Below are 22,071 nucleotides of genomic sequence, written 5' to 3'. Positions count from 1 at the left end.
TCTCAAGGGTAGGCAGGGCTGGGCCTTTGACAATGCAGCAGGGCCCTGCTTGGAGTTGTTTGTCCACTTCACCATTGCAGCCTGCTTGATTGCTTGCCTCATGCTCTGACCCGAATGACGGCAGTAAGAAGGGGGAGCAGACGGTATTGCTGCCTGCCTTTGAAGCCCGGCAAGTGATAGTAATGATGAGAAAGAGGATGAGCAGAAGTGGCAGCAGTGGCTGGTAACAGTGGCAGTGAGAACGTAGGCTCATGGAGAGAGAGGGCCTTTCCCAAGGGTATTCAGAAACTGGGGACTGCATTGGTGAGGCCAATAGGATGGTCAGTGCTGTGTGTGAACCAAGGACACATTCTAGAAGAAACCCCAGAATCCTTTGCAATACAGATGGCTTCCAGGGCATTTGTGCAATGGTTCTTCAACAGGCATACCAATGTGGAAAGGGGTCCTGGAAGATGGAGATTCTGAAGCTCTCTGGTGTAAGGCAAGGGTGGGTGACTTATGGCCTTCCAGATGTTTAGGCCTAGAACTCCCATCAGTCTTCACTTCTTAAGTGCTATGCTAGGAAGTGATGGGAGTTTGGGCCAACACATCCAGAGAGCCACAGATGGAGTACTCTTGGTATAAGGTTTGGCTTCAAGTTTTTGAATATTTCCTGAATGTTGGGATGGATCAAGTGTTTCCTTTAGAAGGCCACTGGTAAACAAAATGCCATTGAGAGTAGCAAAGTTGATCCAGCATGTTTGGCTGTCCTTGCCTGCTGGGAAGCAATTTGTGAGTCCAGCTGTGCTGGGTGAAGCACCGTCACATGATTCTAGATGCAACTGCATTGATGAAGAGAACAAGGCAAAGAGCCACAGGACTCTTTGGGGCAGATATGAAAATATGTGCTGAGAACTATGTAACCAGAATGTTCTTCAGTGTCCTCTATAAACAACACACCAGAAACAGGCTATTTTTAAGGATGAACTCTGGACGATCCTGAACTTGAGACCCAACTCCATGGGTCCCATCCCTTCCCTTCCTGCCTGATCATGGCTGTGATGTTGGGATTGGTTCGGCGGTTCTGAATCTTATTCGTTGCCTTGTTTTCGCTGCTTTGTGGCAAAGCTTTAAAGGCAAATGCTCCCTCCCCACAAAGCCCTCTCCTCCTCCTATGACAATAAACAGATGAAAGCCTGGAACTTGATAATCATTTGTATCCTTAATGGCCAGCCCAACTCTGCCTGGCAGATCACTAATGCTAATTTGATTGGGAAGCCGTTGGGCTTGTTCTCAATATCCGTTTCATTTGGGCAATTTCCCATTTTATGTGGGTACAGGGTGAAATCTGGTCTCAGAGATGACCTCCAGAGCAGGCAGTTCTTACAAACCGAATAAGGGGGAAAAATGGGGGAAACTGTCCTCCAGAGAATGGATGACTCTCTCAATGCGTGGCTCATTTTCATAGCATATAAACAAGATTGGTTCAGGTACTGTGCCAAGCCATTTGTGCTAGCGACGGCTGAGAACTCAGAACAGTTTGGGCTTCTCAGCATATCCTCCTGTCTGCTTGCTATCTTAAGCTCAAGATTCTGGTCTTGAGGTGCAGTGATCGTCACAGAAAGAACAGCTCTTGCTCACCATGCTTTGCTTATTCAGATATCAAACTGAACCATAGGCAGCATAAATCATCATCTGGGTATTATCAGGACAGGTTTTGGGAGCGTTAAGTGCAGAATGAACAAAGGGCCCCCCAAATGCAGCTGGCATACCACAATTTGAAATAAATGAAACAGCACGCATTGCTATCCAAAGGTGGGTGGGGGACATAAAATAATTACCTAACAGCACCACTAAACGAGATTTCTGGTTCTGATTTGCCAGTCAGTTGCATATTGTGACTTGCCAATTCAAACATCTTTCCAAACCATAGTTAAAGCTTTTTAAACCGTGCTTTGGCTTGCTTTCTGAACTGAGCGGCTATTGCACTCCATTTCCATGAATACAGGTGAGATATTTTCCCTTCCTCTGTTGTCTTTCCCACTGCTGACATTTAGATTGGAGGCACCTCTAGAACTTGGGCTTGTATTTTTGTTTGTTTGTTTGTTTGCTTATGATGGTCTGACCCAACATATACCCTCCAGATATTTTGGACCATAACCCCGTCATCCTTGGCCATAGTGGCTGGGGCTGATGGAAGTTGTACTCTAAATAATCTATAGGACATTATATTGGGGAAGGCTGGTTTATAGAATTCTGTATAAAATGCCATATTAGATGCTGTTGTTGTAGACAAGTCTGACATTCTGACATTGGCGTTTGTTACATTCTTCTGACAAGTTAATTCTGACATTCATTTTATTGTGCCCTTTGGGCAAGGAAACTTGTGGCTACCAAGAAAGGTGGTGGAGTGGATGGGGCGCAGTACATCTCTATATGCTCTGTAGAGACATATGGATGGGCCCCCAAGATCCTTTTAACTATTGTATCAAAAAGATGGGATTTGAAGAAGTATCCGAAAGAAGAGAGAAGGAGCATCAGCCCATGTGGTGTGGTAGTTAGAGTGCTGGAATGGGGATCTGGGAGATCCAGGTTCTCATTTTTCAATTGGTCCCAATTTTCAATCTCAATTGGTTCCAACTTTCAAAAAGGGTAGTAGAAGGGACATAGGGAACTACAGACCTGTTAGCCTTACGTCCATTGTAGGAAAAACAATGGAAAGGCTCATAATAGAGAGAGATCTAGTGATGCTAGATAGGGAAGGGAGGCTGACAGCCACACAACACGGCTTCTGCAAAAACAGGTCCTGCCAGACAAACCTTGTGGAATTCTATGACAAGGTTTCGAGATGGCTAGATGGAGGGGATGCAGTGGATGTGGATTACCTGGATTTCAGCAAGGCCTTTGACAAAGTGCCCCATGATATCCTGGCTGAGAAACTGAGGAGTTTTGGGATACACCAAAGCACTGTCCAATGGATTAGGGCATGGTTGACTGACCGAAAGCAGAGGGTTACCATTAGAGGGGAGTCATCTGGATGGCGGCCAGTGACAGGCGGGGTTCCCCAGGGCTCTGTCCTGGGGCCGATCCTGTTTAATCTTTTCATTAATGACATGGAAGAAGGGGTGAACAGTCTGCTGATCAAATTCGCAGGCGATATTAAAACTGGAGCAGTGGCCACAACTGAGGAGCAGGTACTCCAGATCCAAAAGGATCTGAACAGGCTATGGAAGTGGGCAGGAGACAACAGGATGGCGTTCAATGTGGATAAGTGCAACGTCTTGCACTTGGGGCATAGGAATAAGGGTCATAAGTACAGGTTAGGTGACAAGTGGCTGGAGAGCAGCACTTGTGAAAGGGACCTCCAGGTACTGGTTGACTGCAGGCTAAACATGAGTCAGCAGTGAGAAGCAGTGGTCAAGAGGGCGAACGCCACCCTTGGCTGCATAGCCAGAAGTGTGGCTTCGAGGTCAAGAGAGGTATTACTACCACTCTATATGACTCTGGTGCCTCTGCAACTGGAGTATTGTGCTCAGTTTTGGGCCCTTCATTACAGAAAGAATATAGCCAGGTTAGAGTCAGTGCAGCGTAGGGCCACAAGGTTGGTGGCCAGTTTGCAGGGGATGGGGGATGAGGCGAGACTGAGGGAACTGGCTCTCTTCAGCCTGGAGAAGAGGAGACTCAGAGGGGATATGTTGGCAACATACAGGTATGTGAGGGGATGTCATACGGAGATGGGTAGAGACCTGTTCTCCCCTGCAGAGGAAGGCAGGACGCGCTCCAACAGAGCAAAGCTCAGGGAACCGAGGTTCCATTTGGATGCCAGGAAGCACTTCCTGACAGTTAGGACCCCGAGGGTGTGGAATGGGCTTCCACGAGAGGTCATTGAGGCCCCATCGGTGAGGGTGTTCAAAGATAGACTGGACATGCACATGGCGGGCATGTCATAAACAGAGCTGGGTGGAGCCGGAGGTCAGACTAGATGGCCTGGGAGGCCCATTCTGACTTGCTCTGTTTTTATGTTTCATTGGGCAATGGACGTTATGGCGTTGGGGGTTTAACGGGTCCGCATAGAAGAAGGAGGGACAGATGGTTAACACCTGTTCCTCCTTCTGGTTATTCCCCCAGTGAGAGGGTTCCAGGTAGCCCTGTCAACTGCACCCCGGGCCTGACGGTGCTGTTGCTTAATGCCAGGTCGGTCCAAAATAAAGCAACGCTCATGAGAGGGCTGACCTGGCCTGTACCACAGAGACCTAGGCAGGGGAGGGGGGAGATGTCATTCTCTCACAACTGTGCCCACCCGGGGAATCTGGTCCAGCACCGACCACGCCTGGAGGGGAGGGGAGGGGGGTTGCTCTGGTTTATTGAGCTTCTATTTCTCTTTCGGGGCTTCCTGTCCTCTCGAGGCCGGGTCTGGAGTGCCTCCGCTTGGTGTCGGGTGACCGAGACAGACTGGGGATTCTGTTGGTGTACTGTGCATCCTTCTGCCCAACAGACTCCCTGCCTGAGCTGACGGAGATCGTCTCGGACCTGGTGTTGAGGACTCCCAGGATGTTGGTCCTGGGGGACTTCAACCTCCATGCCGAGACGGTTCTGATTGGGGCTTCTCAGGACTTCATGGCCTCCATGACGGCCATGGGGCTGTCTCAACATGTTAGTGGCCCGACCCATGAACATGGACACACTCTGCACCTGGTTTTCTCGACGGGGCATGAAGAGGGTGATCTGAGGGTGAGGAACTTATGTTTGATGCCCTTGTCATGGTCAGATCACTTCCTCGTGAGGTTTGAGCTCGAGAGTGGCCTTTCCCTCTGTAAGGGTGTGGACCCGATTGTGCTGGTCTGCCTCCGGAGTTGGATGGATCCTGATGGATTCCTGAAGGCTCTGGGGGATTTTCCGGTTGATAAGGCTGGTGCTCCTGTCGATGTCTTGGTTGAACTATGGAATGGGGAGATGACCAGAGCTATTGACATGATTGCTCCTAAGCATCCTCTCCCACCTAGCAGAGCCCATTCATCTCCTTGGTACACACCCGAATTACGGGCGATGAAGCGGGTTGGGAGACGTCTAGAGCATAGGTGGAAGAGATCACGGGATGAATCTGACTGAACACACTTAAGAGCCCATTATCGGGCCTATGCTGTGGCGGTGAGGGCGGCGAAGAAGAAATTCTTCTCTGCTTCCACTGCCTCCTCACAATGCCGTCCGGCGGAGCTCTTTCGGGTGGTGCAGGGGCTGGTAAATCTGGGCCCAAAGAGAGATCTGGTGCCACCCTTGAAGGCCCGCTGTAATGACTTCGCCAAGCATTTCAGGGAGAAAATTGCTCAGATTCGTCATGAGCTGGACTCTACTATTGAATCAGATTCTATTGGGGAGGTGCCAATGACGCCGTTGAGTCCTCAATTGATGGATGAATTTCAGTTGTTGTGGCCTGATGATGTGGACAAGGTGCTCGGACAAGTACGTACTACCACCTGCTTACTAGACCCTTGCCCATCTTGGCTATTCAAGAATGCCAAGGACGGGATTGTGACCTGGATCCTGGAGGTGGTCAATGCCTCTTTAAGAGATGGCCGGGTACCTGCCCCTTTAAAGGAGGTGGTAGTCTGGCCAGTCCTAAAGAAGGCATCCCTGGATCCAGAGGTGGTCGCCAATTGTAGACCGGTGGCCAACATTCAGTTCCTGGGCAAGGTGCTAGAGTGGGTGGTGGTGGGACAACTCCAGGCACTCTTGGATGAAACTGATTATCTGGACCCATTTCAGTCCGGCTTCAGACCCAGGTACGGTACTGAATCTGCCTTGGTTGCCCTGTACGATGACCTGTGCAGGGAGAGAGACAGGGGGAGTGCGTCCCTGTTAGTTCTCCTGGACCTCTCAGCAGCTTTCGATACCATCGACCATGGTATCCTTCTGGATAGGCTAGCGGGATTGGGAGTTGGAGGCATCACTTTGTGGGGGTTCCGCTCCTATCTCACTGGCCTAGTCCAGAAGGTGGTGCTGGGGGACTTTGGCTCTGCGCCGTGGTAGTTATGCCATGGCATTCCGCAGAGGTCCATTTTGTCCCCCTTGCTATTTAACATCTACATGAAACCGCTGGGAGAGGTCATCAGGAGGTGTGGGATGCGGAATCATCAGTACACTGATGATACCCAGCTCTACCTCTCGTTTTCCACCAATCCAGGTGAGGCAGTGGCTGTACTGAATGGTGCCTGGCCGAGGTAATGGGCTGGATGAGGGCCAATAAACTGAAGCTCAATCCAGACAAGACGGAGGTCCTGTTGGTGGGTGGCTTGGGCTTTGGGGTAGGGACTTGGGCCTTGTCCTAAATGGGGTTGCACTCCCTCTGAGGGACAGGGTTCGCAGCTTGGGAGTGTTCCTCGACCCTGAACTGTCATTAGAAGCTCAGATGACAGTGGTGGTGAGGAGCGCCTTCCTTCAGCTTCGGCTGATCCATCAGCTGCGTCCCTTCCTGGAGAATGATTGCCTGGTGACAGTGACCCACGCATTGGTAGCTTCCCGACTAGACTTCTGTAATGCGCTCTACGTGGGGCTACCCTTGAAGACAATCTGGATACTTCAGTTGGTGCAAAATAGAGCTGCCAGGCTGCTGATGGGGACTAGGCGTTGTTCTCATATAACCCCAGTTCTCCATCAGCTTCACTGGCTCCCTCTTGAAGTCCGGGCCCAATTCAAGGTGTTGGTTATGACCTATAAAGCCCTTAACGGCTTGGGACCTGGTTATCTAACGGAATGTCTGCGTCCATATATGCCCGACCGCCCCTTGAGATCTGCGAGAGAGGCCCTTCTCCGGGAACACTCCGTGAATGATATTAGGAGGGTGAGTACCCAGAGGAGGGCCTTCTTTGTGGTGGTGCCCCACCTATGGAATGTGCCCCAGAGAGGTCCGCCTGGCGCCGTCATTATTTGCTTTTCGGTGCCAGGCGAAGACCTTTTAATTTAAAAGTTATTTAACTGTTAATTTATTATTATTGTATTTATAGATTTTAATATATATAGCCGATATGGTACCAGTTTTTTAATTATTAATTGTATCTTTTTATGAATGTTGTGAGCCGCCCCAAGGCTTTGTTTTGATGGGGTGGCATAGAAATGTTTTAAATAAATAAATAAATATAGTCATGAATCTCACTGGATCACTTTTTGCTTGTCACAGTCTCTCAGCCTGACCAACCTCACAGGGTTGTTGGGTGAATAAAAATAGAGTGGAGAAAATGTAAATTGCCTCACAAGAGGAAAAAAGGTGGGATTTAAATGCAATAAAATAAAAAATGTATGTGTCCGGGGATGGAATTCTGGACACGAGGAGCAGGAAGAGATAAAAGGAGTCATTTAACCCAGGAAGAGAGCTAGACTTGATTCTCATTGACTGGGGTCGCCATGAGCCAAGGAGCAGCTCTTAGCCTCCACTCCAGTACTGACCTTGTATCCACCCTGTTACTTTCTTCCACAGAAGTCAAGGGGTTGCACTGTTGGACAAGGTTGCAATCTGAGCAGATTGTGCCTTCCACTGATGAGCTCCCTTCACTAAGAGGGGCCTCTGCCTTGGTATCAATGTGGCCCTGCAGAGGTTCCCTGTACTTCCCGGGTTCCTGGCTGCACGCAAGGCCCTTCGCACACTATCTCCATAATAATGCTAGATAGTTCTGCAATCATCATTATAATACCCAACCCTGGTTCTGTCCCTGTGTCACTGTTTGGAACCTCCACTTTCCTCCAGAACCTGCACTGAAAGAGCACATTATTGTTCTTTAACCGTTTGGACATGTGAGTGTCCGATAAGCAGAGTGGGATAGAAACCCACTTCCTCAGGACTAGAGGTCTGACCATGTCTGAAAATACGTCATTCACACTTCTCAGACCTCACATTTCCTTCTCTCATTGTCCCACCATAGACACTGGAGACTTTGATACTGGAAGAAAGAGCTGACATGGGAAGAGGGTGATTAACTCTCTCCCCTGCAAGATCCCACCGATTCTTTCTAAAAGCCACCATCCCTTTCAGAGTGGGATCAGATCTGTGAATGCAAACATACTATATTATTCAAAGCCAGCTCTAAATCAAATCAAATGATTCTCCTGGGTTTGTAGCATCTTTGGCATAACCTCTATTTTCAGCACCTTCCTGTGCACTTCTCAGACCTCATACTTCCTTCTTGCATTGTCCCAACTTAGAGACTAGAGACATTGGTACTGGAAGAAAGATCTGACACAGGAAAAGGGTGCAAAAGTGCATGGTTTGCAAAACATCATTTATCTCTGCTGTTAAGATCATCAGTTTGGAAATAGGGTTCTGATCACCCACAGGCATACTTTATTTGGTAGGTGTTGATATACATTTTCCCGCTATCAGAAGCTTTTAAATGGGAGACAGTTAGACCTATGTGCAGCCACAGAAATGTCCATGTGGTGAGCCACAGAAATGCGAGGTGGCTTATTTGCTCTGGCAGCTAACTATCAGTTCAGATCTTGGATGGCCTTTATCTTCCCCAGCTGGCCATTGGACCCTCCTGGGCGAGGAAGGACTATAAAAGGGATTCCCCTGGGAGGTAAGCTTTGCCCGAGCATCAACATCTTCTCTGGAGTTCTGTATGCACTTTGACCTTGGCTTTGCTCTTTACTCCTGGCTCACAGGTTTCTCCTTCATGTTGATCCCTGGTTCCACTTCTGGTTCCTTGTACTGCTGCCTATGGCTCAGACCTGATGCCCATATGTGAAAACAGATGTCAGTGCTGAAGTAAGTTGGTGCTAGTATCTTCACAAGGGAAGAATTCTTTTGTACTATTTTGTTCAGCTGTTGAGTGGGTAGCCCCAGCCAGGCACTCCTTAAGCCCAGTGCCTCAGGTGGTTGCCAGGGATTAGTTTGCCCATAAATTTGTGCCTTGTCTTACATCACGGGGAGAAATCATCCATGTGAATCTTGCATCAGACTTGAAAATAGGCCATAAATGCAATTTAAAAATAAACTATTCAAACGGAAGGGAATGCCAAAGATACCATATTCCTTGGATGCCATTTTGCTTAAGTCTTAGGCAGCATGATTAGTGGTCAAGGATTATGGGAGCTGTAGTCCAAACCAAACCATCCAGAGGGCACTGGGTTGCTTACCATGCTGTAAAGAAAACTAGCTGCCTCACAGCTCCACCCTTCCGATGTTACCCATAACATCGTGTGTGGGTAGTTAATCCTCTGAAATACTCACTCAGCTTTCTTTGGCACCTGATCTGGCACTTAACCGTTTGGATATTGCAGCCCAAGGACACCTCACATCTCTTCATCCTGCTTGTCTGGATTTGTCCCAGGTAGAGTTCCTTGACCCTGATCGGGCATGTGTACCTTCAATAATTGCATGAACTTAAAAAAAGAAGAAGAAGAATTCCTGCTAGAGAGCTGTGCTTTTGGACAAACTGAATTTTCCTTTTGCACCATGTTTCACAGGTATGAGAGCCTTTCCCAGGTCTGGACTTGGCAACCCTAGCATTAAATCCACCCAGAGCCAATGGGTATGGGGCAGTATATAAATATTATGATAAAAGATAATTTCTCTTTTTCCTGTGTGAAGGATGCATTCCTATTCCTGTCTGAATGACTGCCTATGTCCATATGAACTATCTCACTCCTTATGTCCTTGCCTGATCTCTGGGATCATAAGGTGGAGCATTTCTGAGGATGCCATATGCTTTGGAGTTTTGCTGCAGGAACAATTGTTAGTAGAGCAATTAGTGCTGCAGCACCCACCTTCTGGAGCATTTTACCCAGTGATTTTAGACAGGCTCCCACAGTTCCAACATAAAGATGCCTTCTTAAAACTCCTCTCCTTACAGAGGCTTTCCCACATGGCAATGGTTTGTACCGCAAAGCAGAGTGTGCGCTTTCATTGCTGATAATGTCTTGTGCTGTTTTTCCACTTATATTCATGGTTGCTTTTATGCTATTGCATTTTGTGTTCACTGTTTGGACAAGTTTGTGGGGAACGATGTATACATCTAAGTAATAATAAATATGACTCTGCCCATGGCTAAAGATCTTCTTCAGATTCTCTTCTGCATGTCTCACCCCAAACGAGATTCAGTTGGTGAGAACACAGGGCAGGGCCCTCTCCATGGCAGCACCCACCTGGGGAGCTCTCGCCCAAAGGAACCTGGGCTGGCTCCTCCTTTGTTCAGTTTTCTGAGTGCTGTTAAAAGCATTTTGTTCTATATGACTTTGTAGTATTTTAAGGGCTTCTCTACAAAAGGCTTTTATTGTGTTCTTGGGATCCCTCCCTCATAGAAATGTGCAGAACTTTTCGCAATGGCATCCTCCTCCAGGGCCTCTTCTCTGTTTTCCTTTTAGTGTTTTTTGGGGGGTGGGAGTGGGGGGAAGGAAACACTGGTATTACATTTTAAATTGTGGCAAAATGGAACAAAAGCCTTGTGTATTGCTGCAAATATGCTACACTAATAGAATCTATAGAAAAGTGAAGAAATACAAACCCCAGGAGAAAACCCTGTGTAAATGATGCATTTTTCCTTCTGCACTGAAGAAGAGAAGGCTTCACAGTAAAGCAGCAAATTAAACTCTAAAAAGAAGCCTCAAATTCTTTATTCTTTGCTCTCTTTTTAAGTTTCTCTCCTGTACTCAACTGTTTTGACTGGTGCCCTTTTAAAGTCTTAACACTGCGGCAAGTTTTGACTGCAAAAGGGCAATATAGAAATATAATGAATGAATGAACTGTAAGTCTGCTTGAGCTGAGGGGTGACTCATAAATTTACAAATAAATATTCTGTCATAGGCAGTTTCCTGTTCTGTTTGTGCGCAAGCCAGAGAGTGGTTAGCAGTGCCCATCCCAGATCAAATCACGCCCAGGCCAGGATGCCAGGATGCCTTGGGCAATGAGGTGCTGATGCCTACACTGGGCCTCCCTCAACGAGCAGCTCCAGGTAGCGGCGTGCGGATGGCGTTCTCATTTTTTGCAATGCCTCCAATGTAGTACTGTTCTGGAACATTACAAGGAATTTAAACGTCGGCCTTTAGCGGCCAGATGCTGCTTCTGTCAGTCACCATTGTTGCCAGATGAACCTGCCAGGAAGGACAGCTTTGCCCACACCTGGAGCGGGCCTTTGGGTGCCGTGTCTCTTCCACCGGTTCATCAGCATCAGCATCAGCATCACATTGCATTGCACTGCATGTATATCCCAAAGTTGCTCACAGCACCCCATGAGGTAGGTTGGGCTGAGAAGCAGTGACTGGGCCTTGAGCTCCTTGGCCAAGTGAGGATTGGAATCCAAATCACTTGAGTCCTGGTTCAATACTCTATAGTCTCCACACCTTAAAATATTTTTAAAAACACATCCGATACCTTTAAAAATAATTTTTCAGCCCATTTGCATGTATGATCTGAGTCATATCATGTATCAGCCCTTGTCAAATAAGACGATAAACCTGCATGCTACCCTGCTCTGTTCACAATTACTCATGTATGCATTGTTTGTTTACTGGGCTCTGATGCCATCTCATTTTTCCTGTGGAAAAACAGTGAAGAGAATCCAAGCGTTAGGTCACTGACCACAGAAGTTGATATTGTCAGCTTAACAAGTAAAAATGATATCAGTTTCTGCTGCAGATGGGATGGTTGCAGGGGTGCAACCACCAGCGCAGGACTTTGGGGCAGAAGTCCAGGTCCCCCCATCCACCTGCTATTCCAGGCAGTCCTCTGTCTCTAAATTTGTTCTTGGAGGGAAACTTTCTTTGGAAGAGCAGGTAGCTTTTCCCCTCTGCAAAGAAAGCAGCAGGTCTGATCTTCTAAACCTCGGCCATCTGGACACATCCTGAGTTGCTGCATTTGGCAGAGCATGTTGCCAATAGTTCTAGCCCCGCACTTCAGCTCCCTGGTCAGAGCACTCAGCCCTGAAACAGCTGCACTCTCTGCTGCTGCCTCCTCCCTGCAGTTAGGAAGAATGTGTCACTTGCAGGCCTGCGGAGACCACTGCTTGCCATGGTAGTTAATACAGCCCCCCTCATTGCTAGGAAAATGGTGGCAAGACAGGAAGCATATGTCTTAATGTGGGAGGAACTCCTGCCAAATGTGGGCAATCTCCAGTGATGCCTGCTTGCTCCTGCCAGGCTGTTCATCATGGGCTATTTAATACCCAAGGAGCAACAGTGCATGCCAAGGGCACATGGGACCTATTTTAATTGAGCTATCCCCTGATCAGACACATCAGGGGTTGAGCTGTGTCATCCAAAACTGGTCATCTTGGAGTATTTGAGGGTTAAACGACTCTTGCTGAACTTACGATATAAGCGAGGGTTTTAGCAGTGTGCCCCAATTTTCCAGCAGGTTACCTGGCACACGCACCCTTCCTGAATTAAACTGGAGGCACATTGTGCTCCAAAGTTGGCATGTTCAGGAGCTAAGATCTGTCAGCCCTCCAAGGAGTATTCCCTCTGGATTTCTGCATGAGGGAAAACATGCTCAAAGCAGCTTACAGAAACATTTGGGTGGAGTAAATTTAGCATGTTTTCTAATCACTGTCACTTGCAAATCATAACAAAAATTGAGCAACCATCCAAATAAGCTAAATTATTCTGCATTGATAAATAAACAAACAGTAAAATTAAACAATCCACAAAAATTAAACCATTTTAAATACTGCACAAAAAAGAATCTAAATAGTAGCACAAGTCAGTCAGAAAATGTGCAGCTAGTGTGTCTGATCTTTTTTTTTTCTCAAGCAAAATATGACCATATAACAAATGCAAGATGATGTTATCTAGTCCCCTTGTAAATTCCTGTGTTTGATGCAAGTGTGGTTTCCAATAAAGGCCTCATCTGAAAGCACTCCTGATATCTGTCTGGAGTCATAGATGCGAATACTGAACTCAATGAGCTTTTCTGTATGCGATATTTGTTGTGTGCCCTCATTCCAGTGTGGTGTAGTGGTTAAGAGCATGGGACTAGGACTCAGACGATCTGGGTTCTAGTCCCCGCTCAGCCATGGAGCCAACTGGGTGACTTTGGGCCAGTCACAGACTCTCAGCCCAACCTACCTCACAGGGTTGTTGTGGAGATAAGATGGAGGAGAATGATGTAAGCTGCCTTGAGCCCTTTGTAGGAAAAAGGCAGGATAGAAATCGATAAATAAATAAATTCCCTACTTAAAGTTGTTTAAGCAACATCATGACTTTCACTTCAATTTATAAACAATACTCTCAGCAAGTTTTTGTTTGTGTTTTGCTTTGTTTCTAGAACTTGGTAAATGGGGTATTATTTCTGATTAGTGAATGAAACTGCAATTTCCTCTCATGTATTTGTGCTCTAGTGCCACCTAGAGGTTCTGCTGCAAGAAAGCAGGAATAGAAATGCTCCTATATAGTGCAGAGATCTCAGTTCTGCAATGCAATGCAAAAATAGATGCAGTGGATTAATAGATTTATGTAGAAAAGCCCATTCTTCAAGGACTCATGCTTATCTACACACACAAAAGAGGAAAGTGTCCGTAGCCTTGGGAGGAACCCCAAGGTTGGCAGAAACTTGAAAAAACTTCAGAAAAAACACTAAGACAGGTGAGGGTGGAAGTCCCAATGAGCTCAGTGGTGTTGTTGGGAATAAAAGAGACTGCTGTTCTTAGCATGCATTTCAGGGCCAGAGTGACATGGACTTTCCAGATGGGGAAAATGATCCCTGGGAAATGGAACCTCAAGATATAGAGATGGAAGAAGCAGAAGAGCTTATCTCAAGGCTGCCATCTCCCGGTGTTCAGGCAGACCCTGAGAATAGGCAGAGTCTGCAACCACCAGAAGAGGGCGTGGGACAGGAGTCACAGGAGCATGGTACAAACCTTGGCCCCATGATGCGTCATCGGGAGAGAAGGACTAGCCAACTAGAGGGGCTGCGTGTAGCTAGGAGGCTTGTCCAGTTCCAGAAGGGCACTCCCATAGGGATGAGATCCACAGTTAACTCAAAAGGAGGGTTCTCAGAAGCAGCTTCTAGACTGGATTTAATGAACCACTCTGTGCATGCTCAAGGACTCTTTCTTTGCCGATTGTGGTTTGCTGGATGTGCACTGAAGAATAAAGAGCATTTGCTACTGAACAGACTGTTGCACTGAAAGAGGGAAGTGGGGAAACCTAGCCACTGATAGCTATGTAACTGTTAGAGAGTAAACAAAACTAGGGTGGAGAGGGATGGAATGGAGCATCTTGACAAAAGCTATGGATGGCTGCATCTCTGAACAAGAGCCCTTCACACTGCAACCTTTAGTTACAGCACTAAGTAGGGCTTACCATGATCAAAAGAAGGACAAATCATGGATGAAGGAATAGATTCAAGAGGATCCTAACAAATGGCAGGCGGGCGTCTATTCCAGGTAGGGCTGCCGAGCAGCAAGTTTTCTCTGACCAAAAAAATGAGCTGTTAGCTCAAGTCAGCAGTACCATAGTCTGAAAAGCCATTTTAATGATGCTAAAGCGAGGCTTTTCAACAAATCTAATAAAATAAATAGTTTGCCAAATTTTCTTTGGGTACTTTCCTAAGGAGGGTCCTAGCGGTACTGATTAGAAGGTATTGTGCAGCTGTTCCTGTTTCTTCTCCTTAATGAATTTTCTTTCTCAAGAAAAAATGTGAAAGGAGTGGGAAGAGAACATGTGAAGGTCATGAGGAGAAGACCAGGACTGGGTTTGTGTAACATGCTAAACTATAAGGCAAGGGATAGCTTATTTATTTCATGTTTATACTGCCCAATAGACAATGCACGCTGGGCAGTTGACAAAAGTTAAAAACACAGAAACAAGACGGGGGGTGGGGAATTAACATCAGACAATTGCAACTGAATCAACACAGAGGTATAGCAGTGGTACAGCATAAAATGCAATATTAAAACTAAAGTTTAAAAGTTAACTGTTAAATACTGGGAAAATAAAAAGGTTTTCACCTGGCACCAAAAAGAATATAGAGTAGGTGCCAGGTGCACCTTTTTAAAAGAGCTCATGCCATAGCCAGGGTGCCACGACTGAAAAGGCCCTTCTCCTGGTAGCCAACCACCTTACTTCCTTTGGCGGGGGCTCCCAGAGAAGGAACCCCAAAGATGACCTCAGGGTCCAGGTAGATTCATATGGGACAATGTGACCTTTCAGATAACCTGGCCCCAAACTGTTTAGGGCTTTGAATGTTAATGCTAGGACCTTGAATCAGGCCCTGTTCTGGATCAGTTGAAGTCTCCAGACCATTTTCAAAGGACGCCCCATGCGCAGCTCATTGCAATAATCCAAATGAGAGGTCACCTGAACATGGATTACTGTAGCTAGGTTCTCTCTGTTCAGATAGGATCCTAGGTGGTATATCAGCTGAGTTTGTTGTCTGAACCTGGAGGATGGTTATAAGCTACCTTGGGATGTCTTACAATCCACCCTAACTTGCCATGGCTTATAGTGGAGTTTAGGGGCCAGATAAGGGGCCCTGGCTTACAACTGTCGCTGCCACTGGTTTCTGCCCTGGGCATAAAGTGTCATCCAGATCTGCCCAGTGTCATCTGGACATCCGCTCCCCAGGTAAATGTCTGTGAGTGAGGCAGGAAGACAGTGTCAAAAGTGTGCTCCAAAACACTCCTGGTTTTCATCCTTGATCTGCCCACTGCTGCTGTGACTTACCGAATTATCTCAGGCTCTGCCCTCCTGGCCCAGCCTGGAGAAAATGGTGGGTGCACCTTTTTTCTTTTTAGTCTTGTTCCAGGAATAAGAGGAGCTGTCACAGGGTAAAGGAACTGGAGAATCTCTTGTTCAAACTTCATCCTGAGTATATGAATTAGAAGGAACATTTTTAAAAAACTTCTTATAGCAGGATTCCCCCAACATGGTGTCTGCCAGATGTGTTGGACTACAGTAAACTTCATCCTCAGCCAGGTGGGTGTTGTAATCCAGTATCTTGGGGAAGGATAGCTTTGAAGAAGGTGCAGAAAAGATAAAAGTTGTTAAGCTTGTCTACTGAGAACTTTTCTATATTAGGCTGTTAATTTACTACTACTACTTTCAGTTTCGTCACAGATCTGAACGCTACCTGAGAAGCTCTTTTTTCTGTTTTTCTGCTATTTCACCCCTAGGTGGCACCATGGTATAACAGAATAGCCCAAACACACCAGAAGAAGCTGAACTTTCCTTTGTTTTCTAAAGGAAATGTCACATTTTCCCATACCTAAAAAACTCTCTGAAATTGCTAGTTAGAAGTGAAACCAGAGAGTCACAACAGCATCTAAAGAACCCCAAAAGAACCATAAGAAGGGATTTATGAGCACATAATAAATGCCTTGTATAGAAAAGCCTAAGTTTCCTAATGAGGGTGGCAATTTGTAGGATTTGAAACCAGAGCTTGTAGTCTACAGAAGAGAGCCATGCAGAGAGGCCCTGTACCTGTTTGCACAGAAGGAAGTCCCACTGTGTTTGGTGGGGCTAACCCTCAGGTATGTGTGCACAGAATTGCAGCCGTAGAAGCCCCACACACCTATGTAAGGCTGAGCATAAAGGTTTACTCAGCCTATCATGTGACTTGCGTGTCTGTGTGTAAGCATACAAAGTCATATTGATATTCTGCTTAGGAAGAGGAAATCAAACCTGTTTTTTTCTCTCCTGCACTTGAGGTACAAGCCCTAAAGCTGCTGACCCAGAGCGCAGCAAACAGGAAGGAAACAGGATACAGATCTGGCTGAACGGTACACATGTCTCTTTGTTACTCCAAAGCTGCTCTGGAGGGATTTTCCAGGGGTAATATGTTTCCAATTATCCTGTTACGCTCATTGCAGCCTATGCATTCTGACAAGGCATCCTCCCCATTTTCAATAATATGTCATCTCCCCCTGCATCGCCCCTTCCTCCACATTATTCCCCCAGAGGGTTCTGACCTACCCTGCACACACACATGCATTGATCTGCGTACCTCTCAGGGGTTCACTTTGCCACCTGTTTACAAGCCTGGTTTTGTAAGCTCACACAGCTTCCTCTGGCATGACTGAATTTGCTCTGGCACGGAGCTAAATATTATTAAGGCACTGTGTGTGTGCGGGGGGGGAGAGTGGAGTGGGGGAGCGAGTAGGACAGGGAGGAGGAGTTTGAAGGCAGCTCCAAAGATTCTGAGAAGAGGAGAGAGAGGGAAAATTAGCCGCAACTTGCTGGAGCAAGAGTTAGAAAGCAGACAGGGGATCGTATGGGCTGGACAAGAGGGCCCGACTGTTGGGGGACCGACTGCTGCTCTGCCCTCCAAGGGAAAGGGAGCCCAAGAGGTGCCACAAGAATGCAGTTGACCAAGGTGTGTTACCTAAACCCGTCTCTTTTTCTTTTGTTTAAAAAAGGTCATTTTCTCTCTGCACAGGCAAGCGTTGAATTCCTGGCTGCGTCATATGGTGAAAATTATTTCACCCGGAGGCTCTGGGTGTTTGTGGCACAGGGGATGTCAAGGGGTGCGAATTAGTGTGTGCAGCAAAGAGTACTTCTGGCTAGGAACATGAGCAGAACCCATCCTCTCCGGAGCTTTACTCAGAGGAAAGCCGGGAATGTTAATGATGTGTCTCACCCACTGCTCCCTTTCATGACTTCTGCCTGCTTTATGTGTGTCTTCATCTTGTCATTCTCTTTCTGGAGCAGTCTGTGGTTTTGAAAAGTCTTTTGTAGGATGCCTGACAGATACGACTGGGCTTCCGACAGAAGAGCTGCAATTCAAAGCACATTCAGCAGTTCCTGGCAGGGGTGTGGGTGGGAGGGAAGCTGGAGTTTGTGTGAATGTGCGTGTGTTTACATGCATGTGTGCTAGAGCTGAGACACATCTGCTGCCACTCAGATTTTAATCTTTAGAGGTCCAGCAGAGAGGGCTTAAGTCCAAGGCTTCGATCTTATGTGCTCCCTTCCATGGCAGATGGTCTCACCAAAAATCAGTGGGCCTTGCTACTGAGTAAACTTGCATAGGATTGTGTTGCATACCTCTTGCCCCCTCCCTGATACAGGGATGCAGAGCTATATTTGAAATATGGGGCACAGTTACTTTCCACCTGGCTTCATGTGGGTCAAAGATGTCAAAAGGCATGGCCACACCCATGGCCTCCCTAATCATTTTGTCTTTTTCCATGCGCTCACTCAGCCTGGAGAAAAGGACTCAGCCAGATACTTCTCCCAGGACTGGCCAAGTCCCTTGTTTCACATGGCCTCCCCATGCGGGTGGGCACGTGCTGGCCAAAAGCACTTGGCCAACACTGACATGCTACTCCTAGTTTCTCCATCACCAGCCAGTTCTGCTGCTGCATGCATCCCGTTATTATTGGAGACCAGAGAATACTAGTGGGGATTCCTCCAAAGAGATCTCCTCCAAGCCCTGCCTCCTAGAGGAACCTAGCGAGGCTCAGCTAACTCCTGTAGGCCAGATTAAGCCCATGAGCTGGAAGTGCCACATCCCTGCTTTGTAGCATCTGCATGCATGCTAATAATGCATTAAGAAGGCATTCTTGGAAGCAAAAGAAGGGCTCAGTCCTATGCTGATCAGGCTGCATCTGGAGTATTGTGTTCAGTTCCGGGCACCACACTTCATGAAAGATATTGGCAATTGGAACATGTTCAGAGGGCAACCCCTGTGGTTGGGGATCTGATTGGACACCAAGCCCTAAGCAAAACAGTTAAAAGAGTAAGGGAGACGTAACTCCTCTGACATTTTTGAAGGGCTGTCATGTAGAACATGTACCAGATTATTTTTGTTTCAGCTGCTGTCAAAGACCAGACTAGAACTAATAGATGGAAATTGCAAATGTGTTTAACATTAGAGGAACTTCCTAATTGTAGTAGCAGTTTGACACTGGGACAGACCGCTGTGGGAAGTGGTGGACCATCCTGTGCTGGAGTTAGTTAAGTGGAGGCTGAACAGTATCTGTAAGGAATTTTGTAGTTGCAAGATGCCTGCACTGAGCAGGGGTTGGACTAGACGGCCTCAAGGGTCCCTCCCAACTCTAAACTTCTGTAGCAGTGCTTTACAAGGAACAGGTAGGCCTGGGAAGCAGGAATAAGTAGAGTGTTTGAGAGTTGCTCCCCACTCCAAAATGATAGTATCAATACTCAAACACTCCAGCACCCTGCCATCCATGCAGTGTTACTTGGTGACTCACCTAGGCATTAGCCGTGGATCTGTAGAGCTGTCCCAGTTGCCATCAACTACCTTAGTTCAAAGCTGCTTCTTTCCTTTGACCTCAGTGGCCTTACAGTTATTAGGAGACCTTAGGACTCATTCAGACTAATAGGGAGTATAGTAGGAAGGCAATTAGCCTTTTAAACTGGAGGGGAGAGTGCCACACATCCTTTCTCGTTCCTCCACAGTCTGCTCAGTCTGCTCAGCATTTGTATTGATCCCAGAGTCCAAATTTGCCTAACAGTACCCCGATAACCCCACTTTTTCAGAGCATGTCTCATTTTGCACGGATTAATCCAGCCAATCGCTAATGGACAATCAAACTTGTCCCTCGGGCCTTCGCAACCAGCAAGGCCCTGACAAAAGGAAGGGCAGGTGCATTGGATGTTCATAAACCAGATGGAATACCAGAGGCCTCACTTACCTGTTGTTTCCTCCAAGCTTGTCCAGACCTTCCACCTTGGAGGAAAGCAGAAGTAGGTTTCCTTGCAAAAAGGATTTGAATGAGCAGCAATGCCAGGAACTGGGCCCAGGTGATGTATGAGTGTACGGCTCACTGGCTTGCTTGGGTGAGTCTAAAGCTCACTGGACCAGCAGTCCTCTTTGTGGAGTGCATTGGCCTCCATGTGGCCAAATTCTGGTTGGTGGTTTGCAAGGTCATAGAAGTGGGTGGAGGACAGGGGCTTCTTGTTCTTCTGTGTACAAAAGCCTCAGTGCCTTGTGACACCTTCAAGACTCACAATTTTACTGTAGCACAATAAGCTTTCATGGACACGAGTCTAATGGTACAGAAAGTTATTTGCAAAGATAGTGCTTTTCATGCAACTGGGAAAAATGGCACTTGCAGGGAAAAAATGGTACAGGGACCCTAATTATCCCTGTTGCATCTAGATTAGTTGGCTTTGTGCTCACTGCTGCTTCCCCCTGTTCTTCCATAAATGTGCTCAGAGCTGCTACCTGCCTTGTCCATCCTGAAGAGAATCCCAATATTGTGATCTAGAGAGAACCTGGGAATTGGCAACTATGATAATTTTAAAAAACAACAGAAACAAAGGTAGCCGTGCTAATCCATGAGAAAGCATTAGCTTCATCATCTACAGTTTGGCAATGCCCTTAGTAATTTTGGTTGGTTCTAATAAAAATATTCCAACTACGCATTTTAGCTATTTAAGGGTTATATGATGAGGAGGTTGCTGGAAACATAACTGTATAGCCAGTGTTGTTCCAACTGGTATGGGCCACTAGCAGAAGTGCTGGGTGTCCAATTTTACAAGCCTTATTGCATGCTTTCCCCCACCTGGCATGGTCCAAATGGTGTGTATTACACAAGTCCCATAATCTCCAGCCAGGACAGGATGGGAGCTGTAGTCTAGCACAGCAGCAGGTTGAGTATGGTGGCAGCACCTTATTGCATAACCTCCAACTGTTCCTGTTTAATAGTCTCTGTGTCTCAGACCCTGTGCTAGGAAAATTATTGTCCCTGTTTCTGGAGAGATTTTGTTAGAGCAAATTGCTTTGTATGGCCTTCTGATAAGTTTCAGCTTGAGGAGTGAAAGAGTCTTGGTTGCTCTGGTGGATGACCTCAACTGGGAGGAGACTCATATGGGACTTTGTTAATTCTCTTGGACTTTGTTGTTGGCTTTCAGTGTGGTTGATCAAGGCATTCTTCTGGATCACTAGTCTAGAATGTGGTTAGATGTGTCGTGCTTTGGTGGTTCTTTTCTTTCTTAGGAGGACATTATTGGGCTGTAATAATCAGAAGCTGTTGCTCTACCTTATGACTTTTCTTGAATGGGTGCCACAGTATTCTCTCTGGTAGACTGTGCAGTTGAACATCTATACTGAACTAGTGTGGGAAAGTCATCTGGGGATTTGGAGAGAGGGGTTACCATCCCATCAGGGTCCTGATGACCTTCTGCTATTTTCCTTTACTTCTAACCCAGATGTTGTAGTGGATGTCCCTGACCCAGATCCCTGTAATCAGTGATGAACTGCATAAGAGCTAGTAACGTGAAATGTAATACCAAGGCACTTTCTGATTGACCATGGAGATGGTATCTCATGTTCTAGATGAGATTGCAGTGCTACTTATTAAAGATGCTTCTCAAACCTTGAGGATGCTTTTTGATTAAGATTTAACTGTAGATGCCCATGGCATCCATGGCTTAAAGCTCCATTTCACTACTTTTGTTCGGTATCTTAGCTGCAGCCTGTGCTACAAAAATATGAAGCCACCACTCTCATCCATGGCTTGGGAACATCCAGCTTGGACTACTGCAAGGATGGGCCACTTGTTTTCTTCCTGATTAAAACAATGATGGCCAGATCCATCAGCCCAAGCCAGCATAGCCAGTGGGGTGAGTTAAGATGGGAGGTGTAGGACAAAACATCTGGAAGACCAAAAGCTGCCAATCCTTAGGCAATGCGGTATACATCAGGCTGTCTGTGAGAACCATTTGGAAATCACATCTGCCTATTGACAGGTGTGCATTATGGTAGAATGGAGAATTGCTTGTGCTGAAAGTTACTAGCTTATTTCGCAGCTGCTTTTCATCGCTAAACCCCTAACAATGTTGGGAGCAGGATATTCAAACATCTGTCTTCTCCCATATGAGTCTGCCTATACAAGGAGGCCGTGAATGCTTCTGGCTGGAGACCTCCTGGCTCTTCCACTCAGAAAGCATTGTTCAGCTATTCTGTCCTTCCTTCCTTCAGAAATTTTCTATCTTGCAAGTAGTAGTGGGGGAAGTGTGGGAGAGTTATCGATTGATGACAATATAGTCTGGACTCGCTGTAGAATTCTGTGAGTGAGGCTGAACAATGGTACTGTAAAGGCTTCACCCACCAATCCTACTTCCCACATTCAGAAGTAGGATTGGAGGCTGTCTGCAATGGAGCCTGTTGTGACTTTCTGTGTGTCTGTGGTGTGCCCTCCACAA

The 22,071-nt window shown here is 46.7% G+C and overlaps 1 protein-coding gene across 4 annotated transcripts in view; it reads left to right on the top strand.

Moving 5' to 3' along the window:
- Window positions 1-325: 325 nt before the first annotated feature.
- TNS2 (tensin 2) overlaps window positions 326-22,071 on the top strand; it is a 143,145-nt gene continuing 121,399 nt past the window's right edge. For all 4 annotated transcript variants that reach the window (XM_044443337.1, XM_044443335.1, XM_044443332.1 and 1 more), the window contains exons 1-2: window positions 326-333; window positions 17,115-17,275. In XM_044443337.1, the coding sequence (XP_044299272.1) occupies window positions 17,174-17,275 (102 nt within the window). In that variant the 5' untranslated portion in view covers window positions 326-333; window positions 17,115-17,173. The remainder of the gene's footprint in view (window positions 334-17,114; window positions 17,276-22,071) is intronic.

The sequence above is a fragment of the Varanus komodoensis genome, unplaced genomic scaffold (genome assembly GCF_004798865.1).
Source record: "Varanus komodoensis strain SLA01 unplaced genomic scaffold, ASM479886v1 scaffold41, whole genome shotgun sequence".
In the NCBI taxonomy this organism is placed as follows: Eukaryota; Metazoa; Chordata; class Lepidosauria; order Squamata; family Varanidae; genus Varanus; species Varanus komodoensis.
This window is presented reverse-complemented; position numbering and strand designations above follow the sequence as displayed.